Genomic DNA, 13,085 nt, shown 5'->3' with positions numbered 1-13,085 from the left:
CAAAATTAACATTGCTTCTGAAGTCTACAAAGGTGTTATCTTTGTAGCTAAATGCAATGCAATGTGTAAAAAACTGACCTCTGTCTTACTCTTTTGTTTGTATTGTTTACTGCTCTCTTACCTGCTTAGTATTTTTTATTTAAGCTTGTGATTTTTTTTTAAAGATAAACAAATTCAGTGCATAATTGGGCATAGTATGAACTGACTTAAAGGTATTTCTGCATGCGTACTTTTTGATTAAACATTTTTTCAACTTAACAGTGTATCTATTGAAATTTACTCTATTATTACTTTAACTTATTAAAAGTATGATGATATTCAAGTGCACAGAGTGAAAAAAGAGCATTATCATCATTCCTTTCCATGTGTTTCAAAAAGGGTTAATGTGAACTTTAACTGATTTGAAAATGTTCATTAAGCAGTTAAAATACATAGGTAAATCTCTTTAAATTACAGTTTAGAAAAATCCATGTGCTTGTGAAAGAAAATATTTTAAAAAGATTCATCTTGGTTACTTACATGCAACCTTGGGAAATGAACCAAATCGTGCCGAGGAAGTAAGTATTCCTAAAATGAAAAATAAAAAATAATCGCACATTAAAAAATGTACTTTCTTGCAACTTTATAGCTCTATGACCGTAAATTTAAATAACTATTAATATCTATTAAAATCTGAAATATAAACATTAGAACTCTCTGCCACCACAAGTGAAACATGCCTGGTAAACAGATGGCAGTACTTTACAGAAAATTAAAAAATGCAGGGTGTCACAGAGCCTATTCTGCTTTGTTTTAAAGAAGGGACTGGAAGAATATCACACAAGACATGCAACAGAGGGGAGACCAGGTGTCAGGCAGCCAGCCTAGCCCAAAATATTTACTAAAGAGGCAATAGTACTGCTTTTACTTCCACATTCCCCAGAGACAAAATAAAATTGCTGTTCTCCAGCTTTTCTTCATGAGGAAACAATGAATGGTGAAGAGGTTACTCTAGGAAACCTACAAGGAGATTATTAAAGTAAGACAGACACATTTTGCGGTCGGGGGGAAAACTGAAACATGCTAGCATGGTTGGTTTCCAATAGATATTCAGAAGCCTTATGTTTTTGTTTTCTGACCATTCCACTAGCAATTATATATATATATATGCCAAAAAAAACAAGTTATCCATTTGAATCTCATGATTATTTTAATGAGGTATGATCAAAATGTTGTGAGCCTGACCAATTAAGGGAAACCCCAGTAACATCAAATAAGGTTTATTTTTCAACATAATCCCCATGCATGCCTATGTACTCATTATAACATTCAGAAAACTTTTCTTTGTTATCTGAACAAAATGTTTGTCCTATTTGTGCAACTATTGCTGTGTAGGTGACTTGATGTAGGCGTCATCAGAATACAGGGTCCCATTGATGTAGGTCCTATAGACTGGGGAAGTGGTGGCAGTCTAATGGAGCCAGGGGCCTCATCTATAAAGCTTTAGCATGAAATCTCCGGCAAGCTTTGGGATTTGTAAAAGAAAACTTGATGGAGGAACATGCATATATTTGTGGCAGCTGTAAACCCATGAGTAAGCAACATTTTAGAGAAACTGGGCAATGACAATACTCCTGTTCAAGTTGGGAAATGTGGCCAAAACAGCTAAATGGTGATTCACATCTTTCTATTATTAAAAAAAAAAAATCTTGGGAGGGAGACTACGGAGACGAGATGTGATCTTCTTGGAATACAATTTGATGTACCGCGAGAGTCATTTTAACGTCACGCGAGACAAGGCAGGGAGACAACATTTAAAACAAGTTCACAGACATCTAACCTAGCAGTTGTTGGAATGCTTTTGGTAGAAGAACTTCATGTGCTCCCAGCTCTTAAAACAATGACAAGCGACAAGCAGAACATGGGGCTTGCCAACAGAGCAAGCCAGCAGATGACCGACTGGTTCTCCTTAGCGTGCGTTTACCATTAAATTGCTCACCCAGGGCAAATGCTTACCATGGTGATTGTTGGAACTATTGCAAAGCCAAGGTAAACAGTGGAACATATCTTTCCAAGCATTGTAGGTTTTATACTATACACTTTATCTTTTCAGCTAATCCTACATATAAAAGTCAAGCTTATACATTTTTTCAAACAATTTTTTTATACTATTACACAATTGGCCATGATATGTATGAGTCTGCGTTACTGTGCATATATTATCAGTACTCTATAGATACACATGCAAATGTTTATACCTCTTTCTGCACTAGGTGCTTACAATGCTAAGGTGACAGATCATGTTTTTCACCTTGCATTGTTATAAAAGGGGTTCCTAGCCTAAAAAAAAAGTGATTGTGTTATTTGGCAAGATTCCCCATTATGAAAAAAGTTGAAAAAATCACTTCATTTGAACAGAATTTGCAATGGCTATACAGTATTAGGATGTGAATGACTGTTGGCTTTTAGTTTTAATTTTTGAGTGACCTAACACATCTTCTAAATTCATAAAAGTATTGTTTCTCAAAACCAATACTCCTATTACTATGTACCATTGGCTTCCAAATTTTGTCCCCGTGTACCTTGAGGTTTTTGTTCCAACCAATTTCGTAATGAGTGCATCATTGTTAATTTTTTTTGCCCTCACTGTTTTACAAGCTTTTTATAATCTTATTCCAAGAAACTCTAAAATAATTATATTTTTGCCAGAACTTTAAATGATATGTTTGCTTTATCACCTTCTTTTTAATAAACACTTTGTCTATAGTTTGATCCCTTAGTTGAATTCAATCTTATATATTATTTTAATGAGTCAACAAGTAAAATATCAGTAAAGTAATTGTTCCCTCTAACATTCAATGCAGCTTGAACCTTTGTTTGCACTACTTCTGCTAATCACCGGCATTTGGATACAATAAAGGGAACAAATGCTAGAGAAAAACATAAATTAAAAAAGTAAGAAGCAAAAGAAACTTTAAGTAAGCTTATAATACAATTTTTTATGAATTTCTTAGAAATCTTTTTTAGGCCACATAACTAAACAAATACATCAGCTGAAAGTAAGAATTATGCAGCGATTGTTAAATTGTTAGTAATAAAAACATGCTGTCGAGTCTACTAAGACTTTAATATGACCATTTCATTAAATCATGTAATGATGTAAATCACTTTCATGCTCTGCAAAAAATGCTACATAAGATAAAAATATAATTTAAAAAATTCAAATCAAATTGTAAAGTACCAAATGGACAGCTAGCTTGAAATGCATAAGTCAGACTACATTATAAACATGGATAAGACTGTCACAAGCTAGCAAAATGTCACTCACTGACACATCATTATATAATAAAGTGTAACATTAAAATTAAGTGGTATTTACAGACTTTTAGCCACCATGTTAACATGTGTGATGAACAGAAAAGGACATTTAAAGGTAGCTGGCAAAAAATGAAATTGAGATCAAGGAGCCGAGAGCTACTAAACATTAACAATACTGAACATTGTTGGACAAATTCATATTCAGAGCAGCTAAGCTAAAATCACATGTTGAAAATGTTCTGACATGGCCAACACTGCAGAGCACTTTCTACAGCAGTCAAAGCACCAGTAAAATACAAAAAATATTTCATATTAGTAAAGCATTTGGAATAACTACAGCTATATGTACAGAAAAGCATTATAGCTGCACACTAGCAAATTAGGAACTACAACGCTCCAATGCAAATTGTAAAAAAATAAAAATAAAAATAAATAAATAAAATAAAAACACAAAACTCAAACCACCTTCCAAACCCACTTCATCCTGAACAAAGCCACAGGGCAGCTAGTGTCTATCCCAGCAAACAAGTCAGAAACAAGCCCTGAACAAGGCGTCAGTCCACTGCAGGGCACCAATAAAAATTGACAGGCTAATGAGTATCTTTAACTTCAGCAAATTTCAGATAGTAAAATCTTCTATTTTATGGAGTTGGAAGTTAAAATATTGCTGTCTCTCCATTATAAAAAGAAATCCTGGAAAGTAAAAGCAAGGCGACGATATGTAATCTTCTCGGAAGTTCTCGATAGACATTTAAAAGACCCGCGAGACAAAACAGACTTGCCACGGAGCGTCTCACGGGGACCGTAAACATGAGACTTGGTGCCAAGAGTTTGTCTCAGGGCCATCTCGCGGGGACTTGGAACATGAGATTCTTGAAAGACACGCCCTACTTACAAAAGATAAGAGCACACCCATCAAAAAACAGTCAGTCGCAGTAAAAGCACATAGTGCACACAGATCATGTGCTCTCAACACATATAAAGCGTATAAGGACAGTACATGGAATAGAGACCCAAAGGCATTGGAGAGAAAAAAAGGCAGATAAGAGATTATGAAAGCAGTGGAATTCAAAAGGCTCAAACAAACGATGGCGCGATACACATGCAGAGAAAGGTACAGAATATGAAAGCAGTAAAATTAGAAAGTATTGTAGCGTCCCAGCCAGGTTGAGGCCTTTTTGGTTTTAAGTGGCTCTTCGGTCCAATTGAGGGAGGGTGGAGTACAGCACGGAAGACTGATAGCGGGGTATTGATTGATGCAGTAAGGGGGGGCAATACGCGGGGGATGAGGGATAGGAGAGGGTGCTAGAAAGTTGTGTTTGGGGTTACGAAGTCAGCGATTGTTCAAGTAAAACTTTTGTGATCATTACACATCAAAGGAGATTGTGATATGCCATTCGTATTAAAATGTTTACAGTTTACCGTGAGAGCAGCTTTTGCTACGACTATCAATAAATCACAGGGACAAACATTAGATTATGTTATGATTATTTATTAGAGAAACAGAAACAATATTCACTCACGGGCAGTTATACGTTGAGCTGTCACAATGTGTCTCCAAAAATATTGTTTTTAATGAAGCTTTTAAGTAAAGTGCAAATAATGAAATTGAAACAATTCCAAAGAAAAAAAAAATTAAATTGTATACGATTAACCAAACACAGGGGTTGGCAAGCGAATCCCCCCAGTAGTATAAATAAACAAAAAATTGGAAAATATAATAGAAAATGGGACTGGCTTCATTGCTGCATAATCTCCAATGCCACCTTTTTGAGTGCACCTTACCCCTGGCAATTAATCCTTGGGTGACAAACATGCCTACAGCAGTGAATGGCAAAGCTGTAAAAGAAAAAAAAGAGTTTTCAATTTGTAATTAACAAATATAAACAAAAAAAAATTAAAATGTACCCTATTTTTTTTTTATAAAATACAATATATATGCAGTGGTCTACATTAAATTGAATTGACAAATAAAAAGACAAGCTTTTAGTGGATCAACCTTAATTACAAAGTATTAATTAAAACATATTTAAAATGTATTGCTGGCAGCAATAAGGCAAAATTAATTGTTTTCAATTTGGTCATATGCAACAGACAGAAATTATAAAAAGAGTTCATGTATATTTTGTATTAAAACTGAAAAGTTAAATCACAAGATTGTTACTTGCAGAGGACAAATTAAAAAACATAGCACTTACATCTATACCAGAAACTCTCATCATTGCACTCCTTAAACACTCTTCTTTCCTCCTCTGTTGGAACATATGCCATGCCCAATGGGTTCTACATAAATATGAAATATGAACAACACATAACCTAACCATAATTTTAAAGGCAAATGGTACATTTTAATTAATTCTAAAAAAAATTTGTAAGTGTCTGCAAATCAGATCTTTGTTAGTTAATAGTGAAAAACAATGACCCATCCTACCTGTTAAGCAAAATGAAAAAAGTGGTAAGCATTTAAAAAATAAGTATCAAATATAGTTTGCTAATCCATTAATACCTTTAAAAGTAAGACTATATATATATGACATATTTAACTAATCATAGCTCAAATATAAGAATTCATTTATATCCAAAAGTGAATACACAATACTAAAAATAAATGTTTAATGAGATGTTATGCAGTTATAGGACGAAATAACAAAAATGAATCAAGTACAAAGGCAATTGTTATTTTTTAAATTATAGAAATATTCATAAACAATAATTATATAAAACTGTGATGTAAGGGTAGGGGTGCTAAAATTGCTCCACCCTTACTTCCCAAGGGTGCAGGTAATATAGCAAGTTTTCTTTGTCTTGAAGTCAAACAGTACAAACAAAAGAGTCATGGATGTCAGAGCCTATCCTTGCAGAATCAGGAATTAGGCATTAAACAACTGTGGGAGGTCCCATTCCAGAACATACTCACTTAATACAATGGACTAATTGTGAGTGACCAATCAATCTAATCAGCCTATCTTTTACATGTGAAGGGAAACCAAACTATGTGAGAACAAACCCATACAGATTGAGACTCAGTCTGGATTTCTACCCCAGGTTCCCTGAATTATAAGTCAGTAATGCCTTGTGGACTCACCTTCATAAATCTTAAAGCAGATTGAAAAATGAAAAACTAAAGGCTTATGGTTTTTCACTTTTTTGTGAGGTGTGTAAATTTCAATTGAAAAAGTAGCCGTGAACACAGAGACATCTAAGCTTCAGGAAGCAAGACGCTGGCAAGGATGCTTTGGAGTTAAGGTGGCAGGGTAAAGGCTATTGGTAATTAGTGTACCGGTAACCTTTTGTTATATGCATGTTACAACATGTAATAAGAAACAATGCTCAGAAATGGAGCTGTCAGAGCGAATGGGACAATTTGAAGGGGCTGTCAGATCGAATGGCACAATTTGAATTTACCCCCCCAAAAAAAAAGATCTTAGTTAAAGGCAAAACTTGCCATGTGATTGTTGTTTTACCTCACACCAAGTACTGTCATTGTGTAATTCCAGATGTTATACAATGTTGAGGTATTTTGCATATCTGTTATTGCACCTCACTTTCACAATCTGCCTTTTAATTAATTTTGAATATTTGGCTTTTTATCTTTTAGTAAAAAAAAACTTACAGCTGCACCAATTCACAAAACAGTTTGGGACAATTTTTTCTGCCCCATTGTTATGTTTTTTGACCTACACGTGTACTCTAAACAACTTGTTAAACACTACTCTGGCACACTAAAAATATCATTCTTCATATTCTCATGTTATAATTTACTCTTAAACCTAAGAAGAGTAACTGTGGTTTTACACTAAGACTTTCTCATTTATACAAATGAAAAATGACTTTCATAATGTTTTTCTATTTATTATTAAATTTACTTTAAATTCCTAATTTAAAGACACTTTTCAGTATCAGTAATATAGATTAAGTTACCTTAGTCAGCATATGGCGTCACACAATCTCCATCTTATGTGGCTAGTTACGTGAAGCATAATTAAAAATATTTAGGTCACCTTTATTACATTTTCTCTGCATCAGTAAGGGTGAAAAAGATCTTGTTTAGTTTAATCTTGTCTATTATTCCTTCATGGTTGGTTCCCACCCCAAGCAAATGACATCCTGCACAACAAACCTATCAAGCGGACTCTACACTCTCCATCTGCCTTGAACCAGCTGTTATTTTTATTATAATTTTATTTTTGTAAAAACCTACTACATCCTACATTGCTTCTGATTTGTTTTAAATGTTTTCTCTAAATCATTTGTTAACTCAGAAGCTTCCTGTTAAACATCCAAACTCAATTTACAAACCTTTAAGTTGTTGAAAATAAAAAGGTTTGCAAAATAAAAATGACAATGATGCCCAAATACTTGACATGAATAGATATTGTCTCAAATTACTTAAAAAAAAAAAAAAAAAATCTGCATATCTGATAATAACAAACTAATGACTGCGTTAGTGTGTTTAAGCAGTCATGGAGAATTTTGTCTCGGCTTCATACAGTACATGGTCTAAAGTTTGCGGACACCTGACCATCACACCTACGCATATATGAGTTTAGTTTCTTCTGAGAAGGCTTTCCAAAAGATTTTAGATGGTATGGAATTTCAGCCCATTCAGTCAAAAGAGAATTTTTGAGCTTATGTATTTATTTTGAGCATGAAGATTTGGCTCTCAATCAGGTTTCATTTCATCCCAATGGTGTTCAGTGGCTTGAGTTCCGGCCTCTGTGAAGGTCACTTGAGTTCCTCCACACCAAACTTGCCAAACCCGATCTTTATGGACCTGTTTTTGTGAACAACAGCACTACAGTCATAGTGAAACAGGAATAGGCCTTCCCCAAACTATGCCAAAAAGATGGAAGTGCACAATTGTCTAAAATGTCTTTGAATGATGTAGCATTAACATCTTGAAATAACACCCAGACCATTATCCTTGCTCCATCAAACTTTATAATAGGCACTATGCAGTCTGGAAGATAATGTTCTCCTCCAGAGAACATATTCCTATTGCTCCAGAGTCCAATGGCAGCATGCTTTACACCACTCCAGTCAACACTTGGCAATGTGCATAGTTATCTTAGGCTTGTGTGGTGCTGCTTAGCCATGGAAACCCATTTCATGAAGCTTCCAAAGCACAGTCCTTGTGCTGAGGTTTTTTTGTGTGTCAGTTTGGAAATCTACAGTGGGTGATGCAGCAGATGGCAGGTATTCTTTGCGCTATGTGCTTCAGCCCTTGGTGACTCCACTCAGAGTTTGTGCTGTCTACTACTTCGTGGCTGGGGTGTTGTTGCTCCTAGATGCTTCCACTTCACAATAATAGAGCTTACAGTTGACCAGGACAGATCAAACAAAGCCGAAATGGTGAGGTGGTGTTAAGATTTAGGATAAAAGCGACTTGTAAATCTGTATACTTCATTTAAGGCACAATGCACTAATGTACCCCATCTTAAGCTTGCTGTTGCTTAAGCTTTCTTGCTTACATTAGTGTAATGGCTTGTATTGTGGTCTGCCAAAGTGAGCTATACATGATCTCCAGATGGTGCACAATTCAGCTGCTCTCCTTTTGACATAACAGGCTGTGATCCAGCATAACCCTTTTTTATGTCATTCATGTTGGCTTCCTGTTAAAATGTGTATTAATCGTAAAATATAAATTTTACCTTTAAAGCATTACATGACAAAGAAAGCCCTTTTATATTTATCTATTTTGATAAACTGATATGCAACTAACAGAGGTCTTCGGTCTGTCGATGCCCATCTGAGCCTACTGCTATTTAGCTTCTAAACTTTGAAATTCACTCTCAATTAGCAATAAAGAGCTGCAGTCTTTAAACATGTACTTAAACAACACTTAAAATTTTCCTCAAGTAAAAAAGCCTTAATTCAGTTTAAGCATTTTTATTCATATACTTTTTATGTAATTAATATATCTTGCTCTATGTAATTTTAACCTTTGTCTTCCAACATTTTTTTCATTTCATGTTCTTTTATGAGGTAAACTTCCTTTGAGACTTGTTGCATAAATAGGTACTGAACCAAAAATCTTGAATCAACATGGGTTGTGGTCTACCAGTTCAATTCATTCCTTTTCTGAATCAGCTTAATCTAAGTGTAAAGCTATACATAGCCAAAGCTTATCTCAGCAGCATAATGTGCCAACTCTAGAATGAGGTGCCAAAAAATTGCTGAGCACTGTCAACACTTACTGTTGTAGATGCCACATGGGCTGGATGGGCATCCTGGCCAGGAGAGGGGATGATTCCTTATCTGGATGGAGACTACAAATAGGCAGATAAGCATGATAAGCATCCCAGCTGGGGGAGGAAAGGAGCAGCAGACCCGTAAGGAAGGGTCAGAAAGGATTAATGGACATCCCATTGAAAAGAAAAGATATTGATGAGGATTTGTTATTACCCTAGCACACTAGATAGTGGCAGCACTGGATATTGATGCCCATTGGAAAGCCAGAAGGGCATGCAGGGAAATGTAGTCTGGCAGAGCAGCCCTGCTGGAGTCACTGGGTGCCGCAAGAGGGTGCTGCAGGGAGACAAGCTCCTTGCTGTAATGGACTTCTGTATAACCTGGACGTACTTCCATCAGGCAGGGGTCCTGGTACCGGAAGTATTCCCGGGTCCTTAAAAAAATGGACCTGGGACGAAGAAATGCAACACTCAAGTGGTTTAGGGCAGTGTGGTGGCAAGAGTTGGAAGGAGAGAGATTTTTAGGTATTGGAGAGAGAAACCTGTGCTTTTGTGTTACTTTGTGGTATACCATCCTTTATATGCACCTGGGACTCTTTGTGTGTTTGTGTTGGGGGTTTGGGCCGTTGACGCCCTGGTTTTCATCACACTGTACATCAATAGAGATACAAAAGTTGCACACTTAAAACAAGCACAAGACAAGGATACAAACCTAGTATATAAAAACTGTAACTAAGGAAAAATTTTGAAATGTGTGGACAGTGAACAATCCCCTTTGTTTTATAAGGGGGATAAATATTCTGTTGATGCCCATAATTCTGAAAGTAACTGAAACATCACTTAAAAATCTAGCAAACAGCTAAGTTGGGGCAGAGCATGCACCTAGGAACATCTCATCTGCAAATGAGTTGAGGTTGAAAAAAATAACTTTCCACACTTGCTGAAATGAGTGTTGTAGGTACAATCAAACAGAAGCTGAGCAAAAATGTATTCAATTGTGTAGTGGTTTTCAATCTCTTTGACTTTACAACTCTGTATTTTGTTATTTTTGTTCAGTGACGACTCTTTACTAGCAGTAATTTTAATGTAAACAAGCCAACATTTTCCCCCGAATGGCACATATAAACAAATATCAGTAAATACATATTCAAAATTTAAATACAGTGTACATAAATAAATGAAATACAGTATTCATCCAAAAAAAAAAAAAACTCAACAAGAGTGCTTTAAAAATTTAATGTCCATTTATCTTTTTAATAGGTAACCTCAAAGGCTGTCTATCATATATACAAGCTAGACTGTCACCTGTGATTGCAAAGTTTATAGGAGCCTGGATGGCTGGCATTTTTACAACTCATGTTGCTCTCCAAGGGGTCAAAACAGCTCTTTACTCTCAAGATTCTGTGGACTGGGAGCAACATTTTCACATTTGCTTAGGGCATCAAAAAAGTTTCCAACCCAACTTCTGTTTTTAATTGGACTCCTAGCCTAATTAAGTGTGCTGTTCTTTCCCAGCTTCCGTGTTTCGGGGTCAATGAATACATTAAAAAAGTAAATATGTTAATACTGTACATTTTAATAAAAATTAAGCACTTATGTGATTTTTTAAATTTATTTATGTTCATTTTATTTCCATTCTGCCTCTCCATTATTGACTAATTAGTGGGTCTGACTCTGAAGCAGTTGCTGCCTTTAATCATTTACTGTTGTTCGCTCAGGCGTCTGCTTTGCTTGTTTTTAATTCTCACTATTAGGATACAATGAAGGGAGCAGGCTACATCGAATGAGGGAAAAATAATAGGAAAACAACAAAAGAAAAGTTATTGGAAAAAAATATATATATTTCAAAAATGTCTTAATTTAAAAATCATACTGCTGTGCTTTTCTGAATGCAGAATAAAAGAACAGAACAGAAAAAAGGGACCAGCTAAACTAAATGAGATTAGCGTGACTCTGGTTGGAACAAAAACCTGTAGCCACTGTAACCCTAACCCTAAGGACTGAGTTTGGGAACCACTGGTTTAGAGGTTCAAATGCATTTATCTGTTATTGCTTACGGCAAGTCAGTCGATTCTGCGATTGTGTGCACTTTCTCATACTCGGCAATTCGACGTGTAACGAGACGATATCGCGAGTGACTGGAGGCTTGCACAATGTTTTATTAAGCCACAATTTTTTTCATTTTTTCCACTTAAAAAGTCGAACAACTGCCGTTGGTTGCCAAGATAAAAGTAAATCTATACGTCAGAAAAATCTTTGTTCTTTCAGCATTTCTGTTTGGTTAAGGTTGTTGGCTTGAATCTTGTGAGTTTATGCGGAATTGGAAGAGTTCAGAGTAAGTGATGCTAAGGGCATCTGAGGAACCTGTCCGCGTTCGTTTGCTTTACTAACTTAAGTTTATACGGGTTGTCATCTGCTCGTAACTGAACTTATGTCAGTCATTTTAATTCCTCAGTACAGTATGTAGAAGCAAAATGAGCCTTTAGCTGGGCGCAGATATAGATATACACACACATCCATCCATCCATCCATTTTCTAACCCGCTGAATCCGAATAGGGTCACGGGGGTCTGCTGGAGCCAATCCCAGCCAACACAGGGCACAAGGCAGGAACCAATCCCGGGCAGGGTGCCAACTATACACACACATTTTTATATATATATATATATATATATATATATATAGATATAGAGAGAGAGAGAGAGAGAGAGAGAGATACGAGAGAGAGAAACAGCGCTTGGTTTTAAATGAAAGACAGCAATTTCTCAAAAATACTGACTTTTAAAATACTAAAGAAACACTACAGTTTACACTTACATAGTAACAAAACAAGGCAGAACATCTGTACAACATGTATACCTACTATTTTTAATATTACTTCAACAAAACATTCCTTTATTCATATTCCGGCGCCAACCATTGTCATGTTACACGCCAAGCAGTAAGAAACACAACGTTACTTGCCATTCTTGAAGGAAGCGTACGCACTTGTTTACACTGAGCATACCAGAAATAAGCGGACAAACACAGTGGAAAGGTTACAGAGGTTTAAAACCGTGTCATCTTTTACCTGATAGGGGGCGCCTCTCTGTCCAGGTGTCGGTACCCCTGCAGAAGACTCGGGAGCCATGCTAGAAGGTGAGAAAAGGACAACAAATACAGTACTCAGTCAAAGCGAAGTACAGTCCTCACCGACCTCCACAGAAAACCGGAAAGCAAGGCACCATCTGTTGTGACCCGGAAGAACTCGGTTCTTAATGAGACTAAATAAATGTTAGCTTTAAGGCGATTTATCTGTTCAATTTAGTTTCGTTCGGAATACTTTAAAATACGATTTGACACAGTTTCTGAATTTAAACACATACATATGAGAAGTGAAGGAAGTGCAGATTATACTGTATGTCATTATAAATTACCGACAGAAACAATGTGGGAATTTAAAAGCAGCGGCTTTCTCGCATGCTTGGGGTAGTTTAACTCCTTATTAAAAAATCGTCAAGCTTTGTATATACTGAGGTCACACTGTATACGATTATTTTACGAGCCCTTTTGCAAATTAAAACAACACAAAAATATGACTTAAGAGTACAGAAAAATC

At 35.9% G+C, this 13,085-nt stretch overlaps 1 protein-coding gene across 1 annotated transcript in view; it reads right to left on the bottom strand.

Moving 5' to 3' along the window:
* LOC120527591 (OCIA domain-containing protein 1-like) overlaps window positions 1-12,731 on the bottom strand; it is a 93,317-nt gene extending 80,586 nt beyond the window's left edge. Inside the window, exons 1-4 of the mRNA XM_039751184.1 lie at window positions 12,558-12,731; window positions 5,496-5,580; window positions 5,083-5,136; window positions 520-567 (exon numbers count right to left, since the gene is read on the bottom strand). Of these exons, the coding sequence (XP_039607118.1) occupies window positions 520-567; window positions 5,083-5,136; window positions 5,496-5,580; window positions 12,558-12,617 (247 nt within the window). The 5' untranslated portion in view covers window positions 12,618-12,731. The remainder of the gene's footprint in view (window positions 1-519; window positions 568-5,082; window positions 5,137-5,495; window positions 5,581-12,557) is intronic.
* Window positions 12,732-13,085: the final 354 nt, after the last annotated feature.

This window comes from Polypterus senegalus, chromosome 4 (genome assembly GCF_016835505.1).
Source record: "Polypterus senegalus isolate Bchr_013 chromosome 4, ASM1683550v1, whole genome shotgun sequence".
Lineage (NCBI taxonomy): Eukaryota > Metazoa > Chordata > Cladistia > Polypteriformes > Polypteridae > Polypterus > Polypterus senegalus.
This window is presented reverse-complemented; position numbering and strand designations above follow the sequence as displayed.